At 45.8% G+C, this 27,500-nt stretch overlaps 2 protein-coding genes across 7 annotated transcripts in view; both read left to right on the forward strand.

The window, feature by feature from the left end:
• The window catches only part of pde4cb (phosphodiesterase 4C, cAMP-specific b), a 191,699-nt gene extending 187,165 nt beyond the window's left edge, over positions 1–4,534 (forward strand). For all 5 annotated transcript variants that reach the window (XM_063200683.1, XM_063200682.1, XM_063200684.1 and 2 more), the window contains 2 exons: positions 233–415; positions 666–4,534. In XM_063200683.1, coding sequence (XP_063056753.1) covers positions 233–415; positions 666–1,256 — 774 coding nt within the window. In that variant the 3' untranslated portion in view covers positions 1,257–4,534. The remainder of the gene's footprint in view (positions 1–232; positions 416–665) is intronic.
• Positions 4,535–7,640: 3,106 nt separating this feature from the next.
• Positions 7,641–27,500, forward strand: part of rab3ab (RAB3A, member RAS oncogene family, b) — a 27,837-nt gene continuing 7,977 nt past the window's right edge. The window contains exons 1-2 of one of the 2 annotated variants that reach the window (XM_063200688.1): positions 7,641–7,679; positions 21,399–21,626. In XM_063200688.1, the coding sequence (XP_063056758.1) occupies positions 7,674–7,679; positions 21,399–21,626 (234 nt within the window). In that variant the 5' untranslated portion in view covers positions 7,641–7,673. Of the gene's footprint in view, positions 7,680–21,327; positions 21,627–27,500 lie in introns of those variants that run through there. The other variant, XM_063200687.1, reaches the window with a different exon arrangement.

Here is a 27,500-nt window from a genome sequence, read left to right on the forward strand (position 1 = left end):
CCACCCCAAGTCTGGCGTCGGCTCTAGGGGTAAAGATATTCAGTTTACACACTTTTTAAAGCTTTTTAACCTAATTTCTTTTTACAGAAGTGGTCATGGAAATTCTGTTTATCGGGTCTGGAAAGTAATGGAAAATCATGGAATTTTATTTTCTTAATTAGAGTGGGAACCCGGTACCCTGCTGGAGAGTGTGACAGACTTGTCTTGTATGTTGACTCTGTGTGGCTCCCAGGTGCTGCAGAACATGGTTCACTGTGCGGACCTGAGCAACCCCACCAAGCCCTTGGAGGTGTACCGCCAGTGGACCGACCGCATCATGGTGGAGTTCTTCGGGCAGGGCGACCGCGAGCGCGACAAAGGCATGGAGATCAGCCCCATGTGCGACAAACACAACGCCTCCATCGAGAAATCGCAGGTGCGGAGAATTGGTCTTGGATGGGATGGGATGGGATGGGGTGATGTTAATCTTGGGTGAGATGGGGATGGATACACATTGCACATACACACACACACACACACACACTGTCGCTGTCAATAACCCACTCCCCCCCCCTCTCTCCCTCCCCCCCTCTTTCTCTCTCTCCCTCTCTCTCTCTCTGTGTCTCTCTGTCTCTCTCTCTCTCTCTCTCTCTCTCTCTCTCTCTCTCTCTCTCCCCCTCTTCCAGGTGGGCTTCATAGACTACATAGTGCATCCTCTGTGGGAGACGTGGGCGGACCTGGTGCATCCCGACGCCCAGGACATCCTGGACAACCTGGAGGACAACCGGGAGTGGTACCAGAGCATGATCCCCCGCAGCCCCTCGCCCCCGCCGGAGGAGGAGCGGCCGGGGAGCCAGGCAGGAGGAGGAGGTGGTGGAGGAGGTGGTGGAGGAGGCCCAGGCTCCAGCCTCGGCTCCTCCTCGGGCCTCGACAAGTTCCAGTTCGAGTTGACTCTGGAGGAGGAGGAAGGGGAGGGGGATGGGGAGGGGGAGGGGGACCTCGATGCCCCCCAGGACGAGGCTTCTCTCCGAGCAGCAGCAGCAGCAGCAGTGGACCTCTCTCCCCCCTCCTCCCCGACCCCCAGGGCTCGCCGAGGGTCTCCTGTGGGGCTGGTGGGCCGCTCGGTACCCTGCGGGTCGGGCCAGCAGAGGACGTTCCTTCCCATCGAGCACAGCCAGAGCTTCAGGGGCCTGGACGACACAGCGGAAGAGGAGAGCGAGCTGGAGCCGGAGGAGCAGGATGCTAACGGGATAGCTAGCCTGCGGCTCGGGACATAGCCCTGCCAAAAAGAGACGAGCTCAGGGTGTCACGGTTCGGTGTGTGTGTGAGTGTGTGTGTGTGTGTGTGTGTGTGTGTGTGTGTGTGTGTGTGTGTGTGTGTGTGTGTGTGTGTGTGTGTGTGTGTGTGTGTGTGTGTGTGTGTGTGTGTGTGTGTGTGTGTGCGACTCTTCCTGCTAGTCACTCCTGGCGCTTTATAGCTTTTGGGAGAGCTCACGAGGCTCACTGTGTGCATTTAGCATGGAGTGCCTCAGTCACACACTGCGTTAACACTGAAGATGACTCTTATGGAGATAAAACAAGAAAAACCTCACTTCACTTCACAAACTCTGATCTTGTTGAACAAGAATGTATTTTGTATAATCTAAAAAGACATGTTTATTTTATTTTTATTTTTGTTTTGTTGGGTTTTTTTTTCAGTGGTTTTAATTGGAGGTGTTGTGTTGGTCTATTGGCTGCTGTGAGTGGCCATGCTGCCTGCGTGAGGCCGAAGTTGTCTACATTTGCTTCAGCCCCACTAGCTACATGGGGAAAACAAGGGAACTACCTTCTTTAGAGGGATGAAAACAGTTTGTTGTTGATTTTTCTTTCGTTCGTTCCTTTAGCCAAGTCGATGGCATTAGCAGCCCTGATGAAAATAGCAGGGTCTTGGGCTGGTGCCTCTAAGAAGAGAAATACGTGTCTGAAACGACAAAATTCAGGCCGAGGCTGTTGTGGCAACTAGGGAATGGCAAATCTTTAACCAAATATTAGAGAGAATCCTCAGAAAATGGTGACATCGACCTCAGGGTATTGTGTTGTAATGTAGCACGACAGTCACTCTCTTTTCTTTTACCCAAAAGAGTCTAATTGATGTTTCGATATTTGTATGACAGACTTTAGAAATGTGTAAATATCTTATATATTTTAGAAATTCACACCATAATACTTATGTTCTGGTTTTAAACGTCAGGTTTATTTATTTAGCACTGATTTGTATCATGAGTAGCCACAGACAGAAAGCATAAGCAATCACTAAATGATACAGAAATGATCACCCACAAATGTTATGATATTCATAATATTTTCCTCAATCTGTTAGATTAGCTCCCTTCCAAGAATAGCCTACACGTTTTAAACGAAAATTGAAAACACCACTTAACACTCATACTTGTACTTATGTTTCCTTGCAGTTTGACTGTGTATGGCACAGGGTTTTTTCTTTTGTTTCTCTTTTCTTTCTTCCTTTTCTTTTCGAGCATCATGCCATGTATTATGTTTGAGGAGGACAGCAGAGAGAGGTTCTGTCCTGGGCTGTGTTTCCCAAAAAACCTTCATTACAGGAAATATACCACATCACAAAAGTGTGTGCATACAATTATTTCATAGGCCTAAATACAGTATTTTTTTTTCTCGCTCATGCAAATAAAAATGGTTGCGCCAAGTGCATGACAGTGCTAGCCTCGCCTAGCCTTGCACTGCTAGGTAAAATAGTGTATATATAAACTTTTGCTGATGTGAGAGCTATTTCTGATACAGGTATATTGCCAAAGTGGCATGTCATACTACATACAGTACATGTAAGGGCCAAAACATACCAAGGCGGAACGGAACGGTCGCAGGACGGACGCGGTCTTTCTGCTTAGTTTTGGCCGGCGTGCTTTTCTCTGCCTTGCACACTGACAGCGTCGGCGTGCGCGGCCAGTCCTGTTCAAAACCCTCCCCACAGCTAAAGCTAGCGTGCTACTTTGCCATTCATTTGAATGAGACACCGCCGGTTGCCGGCGTGAAAAATACGCTGGAGTTCTATTTTCCAAATGCAGCGCGGCGCGGAGCCGGCTCCCGCGCCGCTGACGCCCGACTACCGCCGGTTGGTGTGTAAGGACAGATAGGTTTCAATGTATTTTCACCGACGCCGGTAAAAAATGCGGCCGTTCCGCGACGCTTTACCGCCTTGGTGTGTAAGACCCCTAAGGGCCAAAACATACCAAGGCGGAACGGAACGGTCGCAGGACGGACGCGGTCTTTCTGCTTAGTTTTGGCCGGCGTGCTTTTCTCTGCCTTGCACACTGACAGCGTCGGCGTGCGCGGCCAGTCCTATTCAAAACCCTCCCCACAGCTAAAGCTAGCATGCTACTTTGCCATTCATTTGAATGAGACACCGCCGGTCGCCGGCGTGAAAAATACGCTGGAGTTCTATTTTCCAAATGCAGCGCGGCGCGGAGCCGGCTCCCGCGCCGCTGACGCCCGACTACCGCCGGTTGGTGTGTAAGGACAGATAGGTTTCAATGTATTTTCACCGACGCCGGTAAAAAACGCGGCCGTTCCGCGACGCTTTACCGCCTTGGTGTGTAAGACCCCTAAGAGTTGTTGGGAAATGCAGCCCTGTCCGGTGGACACCTTTGCCACCAGGAGGGCGGCCCTTAAGCACTTTACGATGTAAAGGAAAGCAAGGCAGACGTTTTTCAAAGGGCTTCAACTGGGGCTGCACGATTAAGGAAAAAAGTGATAATCACGATTATTTGGGTGAAAATTGCAATCACAGTTATTAAACAACAATAAGCAACTGAATTTTGTGCAGACTTTTATTTAAAATCACAGACTGAAATATAACCAGGAATGTATGTAAGGGATGAATAAAATAAAACATGTTCTGGCTTGTCCCCTGTGCGATCACAATTAATTTGCCATGCCCATGATCTTTGAACGCTGCGATCTAAATCGCGATTTTCGTTTCATTCCATTTAATTTTGCAGCCCTTGCTTCAACGCAAATAGTCAACTCAAGACACACTGGGAAAACTGTCCCTGAGAAGGTAGATCTGCGCACGGCAAAATAAGCTCCAAAAAATTAACTTTATTATCAAGTCAAGTCAAGTCTGCTTTATTGACAATTTCTTTATATGCACTGGTTATACAAAGAATTGAAATTGCATTTCTAACTTTCCCGTGCCGACATAGACGTACTTTAAATGGAGACATAGACATACTTTAGGTATTTTATTATATTAAAACAGCAACCTTTCGATCACCCTGGATCTTCGTCAAGTGTTTTTTTTTAGATTATTTCGCAGTGTGTACACCTTACGTACCTTCTTAAGCTGTCTTACACTTTTGTCTGGCACCTGCAACAAGTGATTTTGGATGTGCACACCCAAAATAAAACCTGTCCCTGAGCCCTGCCCCAATGCCATAGACTCAAACCACACGCAGCTATTTTCATCTTGTGTACACCCATCGCTGCCGTGTTTTGCTTAGAGGTGAACACAGGGGTGTACTAAGAAGCTGGTTCAGGAGTAAACCAGGTGAAGTTAAGAGTAAATCATCTAACAGAAGAGCCTGGAGTCTCTTCTAGAATATTTAGGCTCTTCTATTAGATGATTTACCTCTTAACTTAACCTGGTTTACTCCTGAACCAGTTTCCTAGTATTAGTATTAGCCCCATATAGGCCTATCAAAATGAACAATGCTGTTGAACAATGCTGTTAAACAAGTTTTCTTTCTTTTTTTTTTTATTTGAAAATTATAGTTTTCAGGTCAAAGGCCTTTAAACCGCATTCAGCATAGGTATTAAAAAAACACTAAATGTGAAAGGCACTGTATTTGTATATGTGGCCTTGAAAATGAGGATGATAAAATGATGCGGACATTGTGGGGACTAGTTGGGGCAGTTACTAAAAGAGCAAGTGCCTGCGATCAGCATTAACGGGGACATGGGGTGTGTCAGGTTAGTATTGGGCGGTGAGGTGCCATATCTCTCGCAGTTTTAACACGCCTGACCCACACCGATTTACAACAAGCACCGTACACAAAGTGAAAGTGCACAGTACAGAGTATTTATTAAATCTCCGTCTTTGGAAAGTGACTCTTTTCCCCTTTTTACTGGGGTTTCAGAAAGTGAAATATCAAGTGCTAACGGAGATTTCATGTTTGAATGTCTTCACTGGTGACGGTTTTGAGGTCAGAGAACCTGGCTATGAGGGGTATATTACGTTGTCATATAGCCTGGCTATGGGGGGTATATTACGTTGTCATATAGCCTGGCTATGGGGGGTATATTACATTGTCAGGGTATATTACACTGTATTATAGCCTGGCTGTGGGGGTGTATTACATTGTCAGGGTATATTACATTGTCAGGTGTATTACATTGTTATATAGCCAGTGTTGACATCAAGAGGTCTTATTACCCACTGTACCCTTTTAGCAGAGGAATGCTGACCGACTCACATCCGAGGCAGGGGGCTGTGGTGTGTGTGTGTATGTGTGCGTGCGTGCGTGCATACATGTTTGTAAACGTGCATCATGTGAGCATGTCTGCGTGTGTGTGTGTGTGTCTGTGTCTTTGTGTCTGTGTGATGTTAAAAGGGGTGTGTGTGTGTGTGTGTGTGTGTGTGTGTGTGTATGTGTGTGTGTGTGTGATGTAGAAAGGGGAGTGTGTGTGCCCTCTGTAATTTGGAACGTGCCCTTTCATCCGTACTGTTGTGCCAACTAAGTATCAATGTGCATTTAGACTGTAAGTGTACTGATGTACTGTGTGGACGCTCTATAGAAGCACATCACATGACTATAAGTGTTCCTTGAACAAAGGGAAGAAATCTGGCGCTTCACGGATGTCTTTTTTTTTAGGGGCTTTTAAGCGTTTATTTGACAGGACAGTCAAAGATGGTGACAGGAAGCGAATGGGACAGAGAGACAGGGGAGGATCGGGAAATGACCCCGGCCAGGCCATCGGGGGTGGGCATGCAAGCCCAAATGTGGGGGGCTTAGTGCGCTGCACCACAGCGCCCCCCACTTTTTAAATTACCGGTATTTCCTATTTATTTACAGTGCTTTCGCTTTGTTGAAACGTTAGTCTAATGCACTGTAAATAAACAAGAAATAGGTTTTTTTTTTAAAAAGACATCCTAATGGTGCCAGACTTCTTCCCTTTTATTCATGTCTGGTCCTACTCTGGTCGCAGCGGATTGCCACTCGAAGTGCGGAGTACGTGTTTTTGGTAACACTTTGCTTTACGCCGGTATCATGCGTGTGACATAACAGTGTTGTAATATAGTCATACATGTGTCATAACCATTATGTCAATGTCATAAACATTGTATGACTATGTCATTAAGTGACCTTCAGTTATGGTAAAGACAGCCCTAACAATGTCAACTTTTCAGGACCATAAAATGTTAAGGACATTGACATTATGTTTATGACTCGCTCATGACTCATGTGCTCATGACACTGCTATGACACTATAATGATACTGTTATGTCATACGTATGACACCGATATGCGTCAAATAAAGTGTAACCGCGTTGTCTAAAAGTGTTCCTTACCAGGGGTGCATTTCTGGAAACCATGGTTGCTAAGTTTGTTAGCTACTTTGTTGTTTGCAATGCAATTACCCATTGACAATTACCCAAGTTGCTAACTGCTAACAACTACGCTTTCAAGAAACGCACCCCAGAGGTGTGTGCTCAGCTCAGATCATCACTCGTGTGCATGGTGTTCCTGTGTCCCTTTCTTTCTCCTTGACTGCCTGTTTTCAATCCTCTTACCAAGCCAAAAGACTCTTGGTTTCAAGCTCAGAAGAACTACTAGTTTGTAGGCTGCCAATAATTTGTAGCAGTACAGAAAATGCACTTGTGTTTTATGTAAGAGAATAAACAAGTATGAAAAATGTAGGCCTACTTTTTTCTGTGTTTGTGTGTGTGCGTGCGTGCGTGCGTGCGTGTGTGTGTGTGTGTGTGTGTGTGTGTGTGTGTGCGAGAGAGATTTGTTGTACATCTGTTTGTGCATGTCTGTCTATGGTGTTTCCATTGTATTTTCCATCTAGATAAATAAAAAATTGCCCTCAATGAATGAACTCTTGCACCCAGGCCTCCACCACATGACAGAGGGTTGCCAAAAAATCATCTGCACACTTAATCTCGGCAAATCCCTGTGAACAAAATCTATTAAAAAGTGCTCCTCCGTCTAGGGCCTACACGAGTAGGCTACTGTACTCTCCATTCAAAAGAATGTCTTCCACCTCACTTCACTCTGTCAGCTGGAAACACACACACGCACACGGGCCGGACAGCTGACTGTCTCATTTGCATATCAAAGCTTCGGCGGGCACTGAAGTGCCAGTCACCGCTGCCAGTTTAGGGCCCAATCATAGTGATATTTAAATTTGTCTTTACGATTAACAGCCTGTGTCTGATTAATAATGAAGACGCCGAGGCGAGTATACGCTGAATAATATATGACTTGGTTTAGCGTCCTGAATATTTAAAAAGGTCTGCATGACGAAAACGCATGTCATTGATAGTGGAAGCTGTCCATCAACTCCTGGCAGCGAGTAAGACCCGCCCACTCTCATCGTCATTTGCCCGTCAAGTGACGATAGTGTTTCTGCAGGTGCCCGACTAGGTGCAGCGTTGGCGCATTTGGACTTAAAAAATATATGACGGTGAGTTGATGTTTACGTGTATCTTTTTCGTCGACTGGAAATGTGCATATGAGAGTCGGTGTTGTCTTTTCCTCCTCGTGTGGAAAATGTATTGAAATGTGAATCGAAAGGAAAAATAACCTTCATTTGACATATGATGCTAGATGCAAGCCGTGTCCCTTTTGGCTGTATTGTATCTATTTCAAGTAGCCTACATACAGTTAAATGCGTTCGTTATTTTGTATGTGTCTTTCCATCGTTGAGTGTGTGAGAGAGATGTAGTAAAACAGTCCATATGGCCGAATAGCCACCCTAATTGTCGTAACAATCAGTGGGAGAAATATCAGCATCCTCGCCCGTTCAAGTTGACTTGTCTTATTGTGCGCGCGTCTTATTGTGCGTATTGGTTCCGGAAAGGTAATTGTTACCTTAAACCTATTTGTATTGTTGTATCATATAATTCATCGTTTTCTAAGTTCATGTGGGGCACATATTGCTCCTGGATCTTTCCTTAAGATTGGCATCCATGGTTGCCTCCGCCCCCTGAGAGCGCAATTGTATCCAAAATTATCCTCACACATCTGGGAACGTGGAACGTGTTTAACCCTTTACGCTAAGGTCAACGATCGGGGCTGGGTGACAGACTGTATGACCTGCTAAATTGAGATCACACACAATTTGGACAGTGTCGACAGAACGTCTTCATTCCCATCACAGATGCTGCGCCTGCCCTTTTTTCTTTCGCCATCCCGCAAACACTGGAAAACGCGAAACATGATGACAGGTTCCCAAGTCATGTGCGTTACGTAACAGCGTTGACAGGGCGAACGAAGACGCGCAGGCAGCCTTTTCGCCCCCCCAAATAATCCCTAGCAACAATCGATATAGGGTTCAGTGAATCAAACCCCACCAATGCCGGTCCTCAGATGAACCAACCTCATGCCTTTCAGCTCCAGGAAAGTACACGGCTCTCCCAGGGCGGCTTTACAATTCGCCTGGTAAACAGAAAGGGTGATAAATTAGAGCGTTGCCCAGTCCCCGGTCCCATAAATCTAACGCAGTCCTCCTTCCCCTTTTCCATCCTCCTCCTCCTCCTCCACCGTCTCTCTTCTCTTCCCTCTTCCTCCTCTGCCTGTGTTCGTAAAAGCGAGCATCACCCCCAGCCTGGCTGGCTTGCTTGTTGTCCGATTGGGTGCCAGCGGCAGTCAGCAGGCCCTTCATTCAGTGCTCCGGCAGGAGGAGGGACCTGCTATTTTTAGCCGTGATGTTTTTTTTTTCTGTGGAAATGCGAGGATGGGATAGGTAGGGTAGGGTAGGCTGGCATCTATAGTGTGCACTGCACTCTCAAGCACCGCATACTAAAATGCCTTTTGCCGTTTGAAAGGGGACATTCTGTTGCTAAGGCCAGGGGAGCAATTTTCTTCGGCAGACATGTAGCCTATAGAATGGCATTTGGTGAACAGATGATTTGCATTCCTGGGTTATTTGATTTGCATAATGTGGAAAGCAATGTGTTTAAATGAGAGTGGTGGGTATATTTTTTTTACATAACTGTAGCCTATGTGGAAAAAATCTGGGGGGCTGGGATGTGAATGTAGTGATTTTGACTCTGATAAGCTGCTGGTGTGTGTGACGTGTCACTATTCTTGTCTGCGTGCATCTTCATTCTCCCCATCATGGGCTACTGTAGGCATGAGGCTGGGCGCAGGACTATTCATTGCTTTTCTCTCTCTCTCCCTCTCTCTTTCACACACTTTCATGAACATGCACGCACACACACACACACACACACACACACACACACACACACACACACAGACACACACACACACACAGGCATTATCTCTGGTCTTTCCATGTACCCTTTGGTCTCTTTCGCTCTTTCAGTTCAGTAATTCAGTCTCCACATCCCCCATGGTCTCTATCTATCAGTATATCCTCTCTCTGTCTGTCTCTCTCTCTCTTTCGCTCTCTCCCTCTCTCTCTCTCTCTCTCTCTCTCTCTCTCTCTCTCTCTCTCTCTCTCTCTCTCTCTCTCTCTCTCTCTCTCTCTCTCTCTTTCTCTCTGTCTGTTTCCACTCTTCCTTTGCTGTTTTCCACATGGTCTTCCACATGGTGCAGCGCTATGCTTCCTCATCAGTATCCCACCATGCACTGCTGGTCTCTTGGGTAGAGAGAGATGTAAGGGGCCGAGAGAAGAGAAGAGAAGAGAGGAGAGGAGAAAAGAAGAGAAGAGAAGAGAACAGAAGAGAACAGAAGAGAACAGAAGAGAAGAGAGAAGTAGCGAATAGAAGGGATGAGAAGAGAAGCAAATAGAAGGGAGGAGAAGAGAAGAGAAGAGAAGAGAAGCGAATTGGAGGTGAAGAGGAGAGGAGGAGAGGAGAAGAGAAGAGAAGAGAAGGGTAGCGAGGGCCGTCCGGCCCCGTGAGTCAGAGCTTTCATAAAGTGTCCGAGTGCCATTAGGAAATTAAGATTGTCTTAGTCACCGTGACTACAGACAAATGTACCTTCCTTCCTTCTCTACTCCTCCCATCTGCATTTCGCCACTCTGTTTGACCACAACCCATTCTCTCCCTCATTCTCTCTCTCTCTCTCTCTCTCTCTCTCTCTCTCTCTCTCTCTCTCTCTCTCTCTCATTATCTCTCTCTCTCTCTCTCTCTCTCTCTCTCTCTTTTGCTTTCTCTCTGTCCCTCTTTTCTCTCTGTCGCTCTCTTATTCGCACCGGGTCGATAGCAACATCCTCCAGATATCACAAGCTGACAGCCACTCAAAAGGAGTGAAGCACAACAGAGAGAGAGAGAGAGAGAGAGAGAGAGAGGGAGGTAGACGAACAGAAGGGAGAGGCAGACAGACAAGTGGACAGAGGAGAGAGAGAGAGAGAGAAAGAGATATATAGAGAAAGGCATACAGACAGACTGAGGAAACCGAGAGAGAGAGAGAGAGAGAGAGACTAACTTACTGGGCAGGGTCACATTGCAGGGGGATCAGATGGCGATGTGTGATATAATGTAATGCCAGTATGGGCGTGCAGGAGCGTGGTGGTGTGCAGGAGCGTGGTGGTGTGCAGGAGTGAGGTGGTGTGCAGGAGCGTGGTGGTGTGCAGGAGTGAGGTGGTGTGCAGGAGCGTGGTGGTGTGCAGGAGTGAGCTGGTGTGCAAGAGTGAAGGGAGGTGTGCTGGAGTGAGGTGGTTTGCAGGAGTGAGGGGAGGTGGTGTGCTGGGGTGAGGTGGTGTGCAGGTGTGCTGTAGTGAGGTGGAGTGAGGTGGTGTGCAGGAGCGTGGTGGTGTGCTGGAGTGAGGTGGTGTGCAGGAGCGTGGTGGTGTGCTGGGGTGTGGTGGTGTGGTGTGCTGGAGTGAGGTGGTGTGCAGGAGCGTGGTGGTGTGCTGGGGTGTGGTGGTGTGCTGGAGTGAGGTGGTGTGCATGAGAGGTGGTGTGCAGGAGTGAGGTGTGCAAGAGTGAGGTGGCGTGCTGGAGCGTGGTGGTGTGCAAGAGTGAGGTGGTGTGCAAGAGTGAGGTGGTGTGCTGGAGTGAGGTGGCGTGCTGGAGCGTGGTGGTGTGCAAGAGTGAGGTGGTGTGCAAGAGTGAGGTGGTGTGCAGGAGCGTGGTGGTGTGCTGGAGTGAGGTGGTGTGCAGGAGTGAGCTGGTGTGCAAGAGTGAAGGGAGGTGTGCTGGAGTGAGGTGGTTTGCAGGAGTGAGGGGAGGTGGTGTGCTGGGGTGTGGTGGTGTGCTGGAGTGAGGTGGTGTGCATGAGAGGTGGTGTGCAGGAGCGTGGTGGTGTGCAGGAGTGAGGTGGTGTGCAGGAGTGAGGGGAGGTGGTGTGCTGGAGCGTGGTGGTGTGCAAGAGTGAGGTGGTGTGCTGGAGTGAGGTGGTGTGCTGGAGTGAGGTGCACTCAGCTTGGATTGCATTGCATGCGCTGTCCGTCCATCCGTCCCACCACAAAGACAGCGAACGGAACGCATCAGCAGGATGTGCGTGTGCGTATCATGGATGACGGAGTTGATTGTGACATCCGACAGAATTTTTTATTTAAAGCTATGTAATGCAACATGGGTAACACTTTACAATAACGTCCAATTCACAGCTTTATAAACACTTTATAAATAATTAACTAATTATCAACAAAATGTTTACAAATGTTTATAAATGGGCAAAAAATACTATGCTAACACAGCAGACACAGCGCAGTCACAGCGGTCCTGGAAGTTTCTCCTCCAAAGACCAGAAGGCATGAAACCACATAAAACTCACACAGTAGAAGTTGATTCCCACTCCACTGTGCAGTCATAGTTTGGTTATTACTTATTTACAAACATTTGTAGATGCGTTGTTAAATGTTACTTGTTATTCAATGTTAATAAAGTGTTTATAATGCTGTGAAGAAGACGTTATTGTTAAGTGTTACCGCAACATGTCTCTGCAGCTACAGTACCAGAGCTTCTGGAAAGATGGCGGCGCGCAGAAGAGACGCATCGGCCCTGAGTATAGTGTACTCCAAACACAATTTAGTTGCGTTTTTCTGAAAATTACATTGAAACTCTTGAAACCTGAAGCTTGAAACTTACGATGGCCCACTATGAGCCTGCCTGGATATAGCCCAATGGGCAAGCATCATTGCATGCTGTATATGTGCCTGGGTATTGTCAGATGCGCCTTTGTCCTGCATTTGGCCTCAGCGAGGTGGGATGTGCATACTCTTACTCTTATGAAGAATCCCTGTCTGGATGCATCATGTCATTATGAGGGGATGAGGATGGGGCAGGGGGCTGGCGGCTCACCATGCCCTGAGCCCATATTAGTTGAAATGACACAATAGAATGCAGTGTTAATTCGACACAGATAGTCAGTTTAACATCTTCCAGAGTGTATTTGGTCCCAGAGTGCTCTCTAAGAGTTGAATTAACACCATCATTTACCGTGTAGTGGAGTTAATCTGCGGAGTGGAAGGTGACAGAGCTGAACATGCGTCCAAACGCGGCTTAGGCATAATTGATGTTAGATTAGAGCCTTTTAGCCTTGTTGCAGGTTCTACTCTCAACCCTCCAGTTTTTTGTGGGTTGAGTAATTATTCTGTGTTCTCTCCCATCCTCCTCCATGACAGAGGTACGCTGAGCATGGTACCATCCCACCACACTGTTCCCTTGGGGCGCCATGGGAGGCTGCCCCGTTGCATGTGTGTGCTCAAGTTTGGTTTCCTAAAGAGGCGTTCACCAGATGCCACATCATGGATCCAGGAAAAGTACTGGCTTGATGTATCTTACTTCTCCTGGATCCACGTCTGGTGAACGCCCCTTTAGGAGACCAAACTTGAGCACACTCCTTTGCATTGGGTAGGCGGGGTTTGGTGTATCTTACTCTACTAGAAGATTAAAGAACCAATTAAATGTCTTCAGTTCTGTTTTTGTAGTTTTTGGAGGTAGTTTGTGGTTCTTTGGATGTTGTTAGTTGTATAAAGTAGAAGTACTCTTAAAGATGTAATTACACTGGTGGTATGCTATTACATGGATTCAACTTTGTAATACCATACCACTGTTGTAATTACATCTGTAAGAGTAGACTACTTCTACTGTATACAACTCTGTCAGGACTGGGGCACTATTTTTACGCTTTTTGGTTTGTTTTCAACGAATCCATGTCTTGCTTTCCCTCTGTGTAGTTGTTTGGAGATACGGTAGTTTGAGTGGTCGTAGCTCTGTAGTTTTGAGTGGACATAGCTCTGTAGTTTCGAGTGGCCGTAGCTCTGTAGTTTTGAGAGGACATAACTCTGTAGTTTTGAGTAGACTTAGCTCTGTAGTTTTGAGTGGACGTAGCTCTTTAGTTTTGAGTAGACTTAGCTCTGTAGTTTTGAGTGGACGTAGCTCTTTAGTTTTGAGTGGACTTAGCTCTTTAGTTTTGAGTGGACTTAGCTCTTTAGTTTTGAGTGGACTTAGCTCTTTAGTTTTGAGTGGACGTAGCTCTGTAGTTTTGAGTGGACGTAGCTCTGTAGTTTTGAGTGGACGTAGCTCTTTAGTTTTGAGTGGACTTAGCTCTGTAGTTTTGAGTGGAGGTAGCTATTTAATTTTGAGTAGACTTAGCTCTTTAGTTTTGAGTGGACGTAGCTCTGTAGTTTTGAGTAGACTTAGCTATTTAATTTTGAGTAGACTTAGCTCTTTAGTTTTGAGTGGACGTAGCTCTGTAGTTTTGAGTAGACTTAGCTCTGTATCAGGGCCGGCCCAAGCCTTTATGGGGCCCTAAGCAAAATTTCCCCTGATATATACAGTATAAGGGCTCCATTGTGACAGTAAGTGGTATGTTGAGAAATAAATATATGACTAGGGAAAATGGTGGAGAGCTCATTTCTTCCTGGAACTTTGCTGCTCACTGGGCCCTGGTGGGGAGGGGGGCCTTTCTATTGCATAGTTTGCTTGTGCCTCGTGCCGGCCCTGCTCTGTAGTTTGAGTGGACGTGGCTCTACTCTGTATGATCTGCAGGTCCAGGTCTCAGGTTTCAGAAGAAAGAGGTCGCTCTGCTCTGCTGTCGTCACCTAGGCAGCCATATACGACCTGCTCCCATACACCTGCCTCTACTAGCTCTCTCTTGAAAACTTGCTCTCTCTCTCTCTCTCTCTCTCTCTCTCTCTCTCTCTTTCTCTCTCTCTCTCTCTCTCTCTCTCTCACACGCACACACACACCCATACAGGTAGACTCACTCATGCACACACACACACACACACACACACACACACACACACACACACACACACACACACACACACACACACACACACACACTTTGTTGCTCTTTAGTCTTTCGGTGTGGCTATTTATTCCTCCCCTCTCACTCGGTCTCTCCTTCTCTCCCTCCTTCTCTCTCTCTCTCTCTCTCTCTCTCTCTCTCTCTCTCTCTCTCTCTCTGATAAAGCCACGGAGAGTGCTGTTCTTTTGTTCCCACTGCACTGCTCTGGCCAGTCACTGCTCTTTCCTAATCTCTACCTCCTCTCTGCTGTTTCCTATAATCTTGGCTCTCGGCTGCTGCTGCTGCTGCTGTGTCTTTAACTCCACTCTCCTCTTTCTGTTCTCTCCGCTCTCCTGTTTCTCTAAATATGCTACTCTGCTTCCGCTGGGGATAGTGGCACACACTTTATCTCAAGTATTATTATCAGTGGCCTCAAATTAGCTGTGTGGTATGTCCACCAGGATAAGATAAACAATCAGACGCTTCCTGTCAAAAATCACCTTGCTCATCTGTCAAAAAGTGTTCTGTTGTTATACCATACAATTCCACAGCTGAGTGCTGTGTGCTGTGTATATGTTGTGGTTGTTAGCAATGCATGAAGCTATGAAGACTAAGTACGCTAGAGAGTTGCTGCCCCTTATTCTACTATTTTACTTGCACAGGGCTGCCAAGGCAGTTTTTTCTGTTAAGGTTAAGGAATTCAATTTGACATCACTCACTTAGCACTAACTTCAGATCTAGCCTAGAAAGAAATATGAGACTGTCTGATAATCCATTCAGGTGCATGAATGAAACTTACAAAAAGACATATGTCTCATTCAATATTGTCATTTTTCTTACGAGGTCGCTGATGACAGGATAGTCATTCTTACTGAGTAATAATGTCAGTCATTTCAAATCATTTCGTTTCCATTGAACATTTTAGCCTCAGGCACCTGCAAAAACGCCTGCTACATGCCTAAGGCCTATTTGGTAAAAGGTGCCCTCAGCCTACAAAAAACATAAATATCTCAGCCTGCAAAGCAGATAAAAACATAACATAAGTTGCATTTAAACGGCAAGACCCTTGTGTTGCATTCGGATGCGTTCGTTCAGCTCTGACATACCCACGTTTTAAATTTAAAAGTCTCTCATCTCATGAGCCTGTATTTTCTGCGTCCATGCAGCTCAAGGCGCCTGTAGGTCAATGTTGTGCATACGCAGCATCCAGCATCAATAGGTTAAACTTCAAATGCACTCTGGAAGATGTTAAATTGCCTCTCTAAGTGTTGAATTTGCAGGGTTTGTTTTTATTGCATATCAGTGGTGTACCAGCAAAAGTGTCTTGAGGCCAATCTGCATTGTACCCACCAAGCCGATATGTGCCACCCCCCAACAATCTGTGTGCCCACCCCTAACTCCTAGCCCCGAGCAGGGCATATGCCCCTGGGCCCAGGGCCCTCCTGTATTGGTGGTGGGTGGGGTGGGGCCCTATTATGACTTTGGCAGGACGTATGGGGGGCCCTATCAGTGTTTTGCCCTGGGACCCGTGTACAATTGTTCTACCTCTGTATGTTGGCATGTCGACACAGGTCGACATGTTGGCATGCTTACTCAATCCACACACCTTACTATACTTGATTCATACATGCAAGACTAGCTAGCGGTGCTCATTTAAGGCTGCTTACATTACATACTGCTTTAATAATGCACACCTCATTTGTAGACAACTGCCTTTAATGAAAGTGTGTTGGGAGTCGGAAGCAGAATGGTCTGTGTTGCCTGTGAGGGCACATATGTATTTGAAGCAGAGTCAAGTCAAGTCGGCTTTATTGTCAATTTCTCTACATGCGCTGGTCATACAAACAATTGAAATTGCGTTTCTTTCTTTCCCATGCAGACATAGACATAGACTTTAGGTATGGACATAAACAATTAGAGAGAGACAGTACACATACATTACACCTACCTTAGAGACCCTATACACTACACATATAGACATATAAAGTGCAAGACATAAGTAGAAGGTCCTATTGTGATGACCCTGACATAGTGATAGTAGGAAATGATAATATAAAGTAAGCAATTTGTAATGTGCAATGTGTGCAGAGGTGTGTAGCGTAGAAGTAGGCCTAAATAAGTGAAATGCTGATAGTACAACACTAATGTGATATTACATAGTTGTTGCACCAGTTCTTCAACTTAACCCCTTTGCTCAGAGCCTATGTGGTACAACCTTGTTGCCACCAAAATTGCAATGATCTAGTTTTAATCTGTTACTTAAGGCTCTCTGTTATGTCATAGCAATGCTGTTATGATGTAGATGAGTCTATTCAGCAATGAGTGAACGGGCCTGCCGACGAGTCCATCTGCACGAAGAGGCTGAGAAAAGGCTTTCTACTTTTTCTTTTACTTCTTGCTACTTACTTACAACTTTACACACCCCTGCTTGTGCTTTGAGATGGCAGGTCTTGCAGCATCTGGCCCATAGGCTACTGTACCCACCCAGTACTGAAGACAGGTGAGCAGGCAGGGGCAAACGCCAGTGGTTGACTAAGTATTGATTTAATAAGGAAAATACAAGAGAGCCGACTGCCATGTCAACAAAGGTAATAGAATGAGCTCATTGCTTACCTCTACAAGACCTCGGTGTTGGGTGTCTGTGGCCATGTACTTACTATACAAGGGCAGAAACACATTGCACCTGCACATTATACACAATGGGAATTGATTTGAGGTGGCCAACTGGTAGACTCACAGCTGGCTAACCACAACGTTTTTTTTAATCCCCTTTTGGCATGTTGAGTGAGGTGAGATGGGTTACGTGGCGCTATTCCGACATGTCGCTATTCCGACGTTAATGTCTATTGTCGGAATACCGACACGTTTTCCACCGTCCACCGCTATTCCTACATGCCGCCATTCCGCCATCCCTAACTCTAACCCTAACCCCTAAAAAGTGTCGGAATAGCGGCATGTCGGAATAGCGCTACGTCGGAATAGCAATTGCCCCCCGGTGAGATGCTAGTGACACTCAGCTAGAGATAGTTAACCTGGTTCTCAGAAGATGGCTGTTACCAACCATCTGGAACATTGACAATCGCTTAGCTCTGGAAAGGCGTGGGTGTGTTCAAAACAGCTCGAACCTGATTGGAGAATTCACATGGCTTTTTTCGAATCACATGCTACTTCAACCACTGACTACCCCGCCCCGCGATACCGCCCCGCACTTCTGATTGGACAGGCTGTGAAATTTCTGATTCCGTTCAGGCTCGTGTAAGAGTGCCAGACCCTCGTGCGAGCTTACAAAGTTGAGCGGAAATGCACTAAGGGTCTGCGTGAGAGCCAGGCTAAGAGATAGTAGCCCCATTGTAAGGCTAATTGGGTAATATTCCTGGACTATAACCTCTATGCTCATGTGGCCTTGAAAAGAGGGATTTGGGGTGGTTGTGTATTTATAGTAGTAGTATCATATACAGTAAATGTAGTGTCATGTAGGGCTGCACAATTAATCGAAAATAATCGAAAATCGTGATAAAATCGTGAAATCGAAGTCGTGATTTCAATCGTGATTTAATCGTGGCAATAGTGACCTACCTTTGAGAGCGTCCTTGAAGCCAGAACATACTGACAGGCTGGTGTTTCTGGCCAGAAATCTGTCCACCTACGTTTCATGCTATTGCCTTTACGTAATTATTACAATTCATTTTATTTTGCTCATCCCGTATATAATTCATTCTTGGTTATATTTCATCTTCAAAAAAATCTGCAAAAAAATCAATAATCATGATTAATAATCGTGATTACAATTTTGACCAAAATATCATGATTATGATTTTTTGCATAATCGTGCAGCCCTAGTGTCATGTAGTATAGTGTTATAACGTATATCATTTATAGCATATAAAATAACAATATACAATAGCATATAATATGTAGTATATAGATTTTTTTTGTGTTGAGTATATAAAAGGTTTTGTATAAAAGTTGTTGTGTGTCATATTTTTGTTATCTCTGTCATACTGTGTTGTATAGGCTACCCTACAACGCCTGACATTGTGTCTTGTCCAGCCAGTCTATTGTAGTGTAGTGCCTAGTGCCTAGTCTTTTGGGTTTGTTAGCCCGGTGCAAGGTCGTAAAATCCCAACTATACGCCAGAGGGAGTAGCTTTGTTCCACAGAACCCATTTCTCTTGCTTGCCTGGAGATGCCTCATTTCAGTTACAGCGCTTTTTTTGACCGTATATAGGGCTACATTTTTTCATCCCAGACAACCTGAAAGATGAAAAAATATATGCCTATATATAATTGTTCCAGAGGGAATGCTCCACTCATTCAGAAGCGTAAGTGTTACAGACAAGGGAATGAAAAGACCTTGACACCATTGGTAACATAACATTCACACATGAATCTGTAGACATGTGCATTACTTAACTCTTTGCATACAGGATGAAGAATATTTTCCAGGGCCATTCTTGAGAGGATTAGGCTACATGCGTAATTGAATAAAGTCCATTGTGCTTCCTCCCACTTCTACCAACATCTGGCGTTGTAACATGTACAATACTACATACATGTAACATATGGTAACATGTACTTGTCTGGTGAGCAGGGCACCTAATCCCACATTGCATTGCAATGTATTCTGACCATTGACAGTAAATAGAATGGACGCCAAATCAACGCTATTTGCCATTCAACGCTTTGAAGCCAGATTTGGGAACATTCCAACTTACATTCCACCTTAGCAACGCCAAACGCAGGTGCTGATTGGACAACAACAAGACTTCTAACGGTCAATCAAACCATGTTCTGATGCTCATTGGTCAATTTAACTTTTAATATCTCTCTAAAATAAAACATCACCACAAAAAATCACCACCCTGGTAAGTTGGAGAGCAAGGGGACCTACTAGTTGAGCGAAAAATGATCCCCCTGGAGTGGCATTTAAGGGAGATACAGGGTTTTATGTCTCTCATAGGAATGAATGGGATTTGGCCATTTTTTGGTCTTTTTGGGTCCAACCTTGGCTCCAACTTGGCTTCAACAATGAAATAGAATTTTGGCCTCCATTCTATTTACTCTCAATGTATTCTGACTGTGTCTGGTGGAGTCTTTACATTCTGTCTGCATGCCTTGTCTTGAGGGGATAGAGTAGAGAAGAGTAGAGTAGAGTAAACTTTATTAATCCCAAGGCTTCCGTGACGAGTTGTCATTGAGTAGCCTCTTACAGCAGATGGGGTCGCCGGTGGGCCTATTTACTATTTGCTGAAAATACTCAACTACATCATAACAAGATTGCTATGACATTACCGAGAGCCTTAAATAACAGATTAAGACATAAGCATTAGCATTCCAGTGACAGTAAGGTTATAACATAGGCTCTGCACTAAGGGGTTGAATGTGGCTGAGCTATTCTAAACTTTGAACAATCAAGACTACACCACTGCATGCTGGAGTGAGAGGAAGCAGCTCTCTTCCTCTCTCCTCCCCTCTCCTCTCCTCTCTCCTCTCCTCTCCTCTCCTCTCCTCTCCTCTCCTCTCCTCTCCTCTCCTCTCCTCTCTCCTCTCCTCTCCTCTCCTCTCTCCTCTCTCCTCTCCTCTCTCCTCTTCTCTCTCTCCTCTTCTCGTCTCTCCTCTCCTCTCTGCTATTCTCTCTCCTCTTCTCGTTTCTCCTCTCCTCTCTCCTCTCCTCTTCTCGTCTCTCCTCTCCTCTTCTCTCCTCTCCTCTCCTCTTCTCTCTCCTCCCCGTCCTCTCCTCTTCTCTCTCCTCTCTTCTCTCTCCTCTCCTCTCCTCTCCTCTCCTCTCCTCTCCTCTCCTCTCCTCTCCTCTCCTCTCCTCTCCTCTCCTCTCCTCTCCTCTCCTCTCCTCTGCTCTGCTCTCCACTCCTCTCCTCTCCTCTCCTCTCTCCTATTCTCCTCTCCTCTCCTCTCCTCTCCTCTCCGCTCCTCTCCTCTGTACTGTAGAGGCTGAAGTGAAGTGAAGTGTTATTGATCGGACGGCCCAGCTGTGGCGCGGCTCTCCGCGGCGCACCGTAGGGATTAATGACGGCCTCTTTTAGCCACGAGGATCAAGTGGTGCGGCATCATCGCTCACAAACACAAATGACATGCAGCCAGGCCTTATTAGACCTGTGTTGTATATGATCTGTATATGGTCTGCTTCAGATAAGAGATGTGTTGTATGTGATGATCTCTGCCCTTGTATATATATATGATCTCAACAAGATTAAGTTCAAGAGTTTATTTGCCATGTCAACAAAGTTGATAGGATTTTTTTTGTAGCATATCCCCCAACATCAAAACAAACATCAAAACAAAATAAATACAAACAACATGCAGATTCTATAACAGCTGTATTGCATATGATGATCTCTGCGTCCTATAAGAGTTGTGTTGCATATGATGATCTCTGGTTCCTTTAAGAGTTGTGTGGGATCTGATGATCTCTGGTTCCTATAAGAGTTGTGTTGTATATGATGATCTCTGGTTCCTTTGAGAGTTGTGTGGGATCTTATGATCTCTGCCGTTGTATATATGATCTCTTGTGCACTCTGCATGGTTAGGGGTCAGGGGTCAGAGCTTGGGGTTGAGTGCAAGGCAAGGCAAGATGATGTCCTCTCCATGTTCGTAGCTGTCAACAGAGCAGCCGGGCGGATGCTGCATCTCGACCCCTACGTGGCCTTTTGGCATGCTCCATTAACCCTGCGTGCTCTGTTAACCCCCGTGTTACACTGCACATCTCTCTTGACTGACCCTAGACTTACCAGGACCACTGCCTCCTCTGCCACTGCCTCCTGCCCCTCCACTTACAGAACATAACTTCAGTTGTGGTTTTTTTATTTACATTGTTGGGCTTTTTTTGGGCCTTTATTATGACAGGATAGTGTAAGAGGAGACAGGAAATGAGCTGAAGAGCGAGTAGGAATTGGCCTAGGCCGCCCGCCGGAATCGAAGCCGGGTCAGCCGCCTAGCAGAGGAGTGCCCTACCGTTAAAGTCACGGTAGGGCCATAACCTCAGTGTTTTGATGATCTTGTCTCTTGCTCCACAGATGGCCTCAGCTACGGATGCCCGCTATGGACAAAAGGAGTCCGCCGACCAGAATTTTGACTACATGTTCAAGATCCTGATCATCGGCAACAGCAGCGTGGGCAAGACCAGCTTCCTCTTCCGCTACGCCGACGACTCGTTCACGCCCGCCTTCGTCAGCACCGTCGGCATCGACTTCAAGGTTAAGACCATCTACAGGAACGACAAGCGGATCAAGCTGCAGATATGGGTAGGACACACGCACACGCACACACACACGTGCACATACACTCACACACAAACACCATCTACAGGAACAACAAGAGGATCAAACTGCAGATATTGGTACGACACACACACGGTCCGTCTGTCTGTCTGTTCGTCTGAAACGCATTCTCTAATAGTAATCCCTTCCTGTGTCCACAAGGCCGCAGAGTGCATAGACAGACGCATCTTTTGTCCGCTTGGCGGACTTGTTAGTTATTTATTTAAAATTTTACTTCATAATGTTGCCAAATGTGAAATGTGATCCCATCTAATCTGCATGACAGGGACAGTCTCTGTTGGTGTTACATGGTGAGAGAGGACAAGTGAGGAGGACAGCTCTGCCCTACAATTTAAGAACGCAGTAACTCTGAAAACTGCAAACTGAGAAAAAAGGCTTCAAAGTTTCCTATATGGCGCGACAACTGTGTTGTTGGTAAAGTGGTGGTGACACTTCCTGGTAATGCTTTTTTAGGATAGAAATTAAATGCACACAAAAAAAACTCCCGCAAAAACATTTATGTGTCTTTTTGCCACAAAAAACAGACTTACCGTGTTCTTGGCTGGTATTACTGCCACAAAATGGAGTTACTGCAGGAGTTACTGCGTTCTTGGCTAGTATTACTGTCTACTCCCAAAGCAATTCCCATTGGAAAGTGCAGCAGTAACTCAACAACACCGCCGTAACTTTTTTGGGGTCATTTGTGCACTTTCAAAATGATTTTTCTAAAACGGGACGGTGTTGGACCACCATTTTTTGATACAAGACAAATTAGGTAGTGTAGAGCCCATTTCTGAAATATTTTTTTTTTTCGACCATTTTGAGTTACTGCGTTCTTGTTTTGCACGGCAGAGCTGCAGGGAAGTGCTGGCTATTGACTTGCCTCCATCCCCATTTCCCCATTGGTACAGTTAAGTAGTAAAGACAACTCTCCAATCCTAGAGCTCTCCAATCCTAGAACTAACCCATTAGCCATCAGGCCTCAGCTGCGAGCATTGTAAAGCCTGGTTTAGACTGCTCCTTCAGTTGGAGGACACGCACTGTCAGTGGGAGATAGCGACAGATCAAGTACCCAAACAGCCACCACGTCCCCCTCTTTTAGCACTGAAACGACTCCTTGCTGCAATCAACGTCTATTTCTCCCAGGCTGAATTGTCCGTAATCTGCCGCTGACAGTATGTGTCCTTCAACTGAAGTAGGAGTCTCAACAGACCTTTACTGTTCCATTTCTATCTAAAATATGTGCATTGCATTAGACGCACACAATGGTCATTATACTGACTACTCATTATTCCAAATACCATATTATCATACAGTACGTAACGATAATATAATAATTGGTTGTGATAATGAGGCTTGACATGGCTGAATCTAATTCACATTTTTAACATTTACGCATGAAATGCATACATGATTAAATACATAAATGTATGCATGCATGCATTTATGCATGGTAACTAAGTAGAGCTCCAGACATTTCCTTGTGGAGTGGTCTTGGTTATGGTTGGTTGGTGGTGGTAGTAATAAGGCAGGGGCAGGGAACCTTTTTCATTCAAGGGGCCACTTCAAATTTCTCCAAGGGCCGTAGAAAAAAGTCCTCCAAGGGCCGTACTACTGTATGAGCACAAACCAGGATTTCCCCCTGCAACTCGATCACCTTCTCTACATCCCCTGAATATAACTTAACTGTATTGAAATTGAAAATGTAAATTATAAGATTCTTGTAGAAGATATTTCATATTTCATGTGAAGATGTACAACGTTAAAATTACTATGTATCGGGGGCCGGATAAAATGGTCTCAAGTGGTGGTAAGGGGTTTATCTGTGTGGGCTTGGTTATGGTCCAGGCCGGTGGTAGTAAGGGGTTTATCTGTGTGGGCTGGGCTTGGTTGGTTGGTGGTAGTCAGGGGGTTGTCTGTGTGTATGTACACAGGTTGGGAGGTGGTAGTAAAGGGGTTGTCTATGTTTTATGTATGCAGATTGGTGTTAGTAAGGGGTATGTCTGTGTGGGCTTGGCTATGGTTGGCTGATGGTGGTGGGGTTTGTCTGTGTGTATGCAGGTTGATGGTGGTAGTAAGGGGGTTGTCTGTGCGTATGAACGTAGGTTGGTGGTGGTAGTAAGGGGTTTGCCTGTGTGTATGTACGCAGGTTGGTTGGTGGTAGTAAGGTATGTCTGTGTGTGTATGCAGGTTAGTGGTGGTAGTAAGGGGTATGTCTGTGTGTGTATGCAGGTTAGTGGTGGTAGTAAGGGGTTTGCCTGTGTGTATGTACGCAGGTTGGTTGGTGGTAGTAAGGTATGTCTGTGTGTGTATGCAGGTTAGTGGTGGTAGTAAGGGGTATGTCTGTGTGTGTATGCAGGTTAGTGGTGGTAGTAAGGGGTTTGCCTGTGTGTATGTACGCAGGTTGGTTGGTGGTAGTAAGGTATGTCTGTGTGTGTATGCAGGTTAGTGGTGGTAGTAAGGGGTATGTCTGTGTGGGTTCGGTTATGGTTGGCTGATGGTGGTAGTAAGGCTTTTTTCTGTGTGTATGTACGTAGCTTGGTAGGTGGTAGTAAGGGGGTTGTCTGTGTGTATGTACGCAGAGCAGCTGCCTCCTATCAGGGCAGATGAGAACAGAGCACAGGCCTGAGCTGACTCCACATTCCAGTGAGGTCCAGTCACGTGCAGTGGAGCTGTGAGTAGATATGGGAGGAGGGGGAAGAGAAGAGGAGACGAGACGAGAGGGAAGAGGAGAGGACAGGAGTGGAGAGGAGAGGATTGGGAAGAGGTGAGGAGAGGAGAGGGGTAGAGAGGAGAGGAGAGGAGAGAAAAGGAGAGGAGAGGAGATGAGAGGAGAGAAGAGGAGAGGAGAGAGGAGAAGATGAAAGAGGAGAGGGGGGAAGAGGGGAAGAGAGGGGAGATGACAGGAGAGGAGAGAAGAGGAGAGAAAAAGAGAGGAGAGAGGAGGACGCGTTTGTTTTCTCTCTCCGCTCCCAGTTCACAAGTGCCTTCTTGGCCCTCCAGCAGCCAATTGTGCAAGAGAGAGACGAAAGAGACGAGTGATGAAAGACCTCCCTTCCCCCAGACCTCGCTCTCGCCCTGCGTCTCCTCTCCTCACCTCTCCTCTTCTCTCCTCTCCCGTCCTCTCCTCTCCTCTCCTCCCCTTCCTCTCCTCTCCTCTCCTTCCTCTCCTCTCCTCTATTACCCTTCCTCTCCTCTCCTCTCCTCCCCTTCCTCTCCTTTCCTCCCCTCTCCTCTCCTCTCCTCTCCTCTCCCCTCCTCTCCTCTTTTCTACTCGCCCATCCCCCAGTCTTTCGTCACAGGGCGGGCTATGCAGTGGTGCAGAAACCGCCTCGCAGGGCTGCTGGGCTGTGGATGGATGGATGGATGGATGAATGGATGAATGGATGGATGGATGAATGCATGTGCATCCGTTTAGCTCACGTGACTTTAAAGTGACGTGGGGTCTAAAGTGCCTGTTTACATACTGTCAGCAAATGGAGAAGCACCCTGGGTTGTTTACCAGATGCACATTTGTTTGTTTGTTTGTTTACCATACGTTCCAATGCATAGATGCTTTGATATGCCAGCTCCATATGCATATGGGAAGGCTGCTCGAGGGTTAGAGATTTGTATGCATGTAGCCCTGTTTTGTATACGTAGTATAGTATAGCGTCTACATTTAGCACTGTTTTGTACAGTATACATGTAGTACAGAGTACATTTAGTTCTGTTCTGTATAGTGTGGTACAGTGGTTCAACTTTGGATGCCAACCCAATTCTGCTTGGGAGCATTTTAATTAGGCCAAATAAAAACCAAATTAAAATATGTTTTGGTCCCCATTTATTAATTAGTGTCTCAAGCGAGAATCATTGTAATTAATCACTTAAATTGTTTTTTTTTGTTTTGCTTTGTTTTTGTTTTGTTTGTGTGTATACGCGTGTAGAAGTTTGGGTTGGGGGTGCGCGGCTTGTCTTGGGCACTGGTAAGGGGGTGCTTTAAGAAAAAAAGGTTAGGAACAGCTGGTATAGTATAGTATCTACTTGTAGTCCTGTTTTGTATAGTACAGTACAGTATAGAGTCTACATTTAGTCCTGTATTGTACAGTATAGTATAGCGCAGCCTTGTTTTCCAGTGTGCAAGAGACTGGTATGGGCTCGGCAGCTGTACGGTACACAAAGGGTTAACCTGGAGGATTGTGTGACATGAGGGTGTTGAGTGTCAGACGCTTCCAGTAACATTTCCCCTCAAGAGTGGCCCATCACCTTCATAGTCTCTGCAACTGCACACCACAGGGCTGTACTGGGGGGAAAGTAGGACCCGGGCACTTTTGGCTTAAAGGGGCCTCTCATAATTAGCGTGCAGAACTGACTCACCGGTGGGGCCCGCACCCTCGTGGGCCCCAATTTTCAGAAATGTAAAAAAAAAACATTCATTTGTGAAAATAGGGGCCCACGAGGGTACAGGGCCCACTGGGAAATGCCAGATGGCCAGTCCAGTCCTGTGCACACCACACAGCACACATGCAGTCATAATTCAACACTTAGAGAGTTGATTTAACATTTAACTTCTAATGTGTATTTGGTCCCAGAGTACTCCCAAGGTGTTGAATGAACACTACATCTGCTGTGGCAGCAGGGACTCTAGGAGGCGTTTGTTTGTAGCTCACAAACCGTCTCCATAAGTGGCTTGTTAAAAAAAAATTGAGGGGCTGGTATGTGATTCCCGGCCAGGTGTTAATTCAACACTTAGGGTCGATACATTCTAGCGTGTATTTGGTCCCAGAGTACTCTCCCAGTGTTGAATTAAGGTTGCATTTCATAGTGTGTGGCAAGCACACACATACCGTAGTTCCTTTTTTTTTTTTTTTTTAATTTTGGACCAGGCTATTAATAGGGGTAGACTACTATTTGAGGGGGGCTTCTATTTAAAAAATAAAAAATAAATAAACGATAGTCATTTTAGGGGGGAAAACCGAGCACATCATTTTACAGCCTACTGTATATTTATTAATTCATTATTTACTGGTATTATATGTAGTGTAGTCTGACCCCAGCATATGCCTAAGCATCTGCCGTGCGCCCCATGAGATTATGAAAATGCCTGGTCTGTTCCTACTCTAATTAAAACGCAGAGCAGACTCTTCCTGAAATGGCATCTGCTGACAGGCTGAACCTTTGGTCATGAAGTGGTTTGTCTCACAACATAGTAGCTCTTTTTGTCTTGCTGCAGCCCTATTTTAATATCAGTGCTTTCATTTGTGTCTGGTATGTTCTTGTGTATCAGGGGGCCATTTATGTCTTTCATATATGTACTGACCAGGCCCCTGTTTCTTGAAAGCATCGTTGCTAGCCAGTTAGCAACATAGCAGGTTTCCAATGGGAAATTGCATTGCAACCAAGTAAGTTGCTAACTTAGTTAACGCTGGTTAGAAACGCATTCCAGGTCTTCTTTGACATGTTTTCTTTTATTGCAGTTGTTTATGCCCTGCTGCCTGTGGGATTTCCCATCCATAGTTTCTTATTGTGATAGCCTACTTTGAGTTTATTTTGCGTATTTTAAACTGGTGCGATGATGTTCGTAGAAGTTCATTTGTTTTGTACTCTGTTTTATGTCAGTATTTCTTTCCCTGAATGGGGATCTCAACATCTTGTCTGGTCCTTATATGAGGCGAAAAACATCAAGCCAAAAACCACAAGGATATTTACATATGTTTGTTGCAGGGCACAGCATCAATGTGACATTTTATAGACAAAGTGGCATTATCTAAATAACTGTGTGTGTGTGTGTGTGTGTGTGTGTGTGTGTGTGTGTGTGTGTGTGTGTGTGTGTGTGTGTGTGTGTGTGTGTGTGTGTGTGTGTGTGTGTGTGTGTGTGTG

This window comes from Engraulis encrasicolus, chromosome 6, assembly GCF_034702125.1.
Source record: "Engraulis encrasicolus isolate BLACKSEA-1 chromosome 6, IST_EnEncr_1.0, whole genome shotgun sequence".
NCBI lineage: Eukaryota > Metazoa > Chordata > Actinopteri > Clupeiformes > Engraulidae > Engraulis > Engraulis encrasicolus.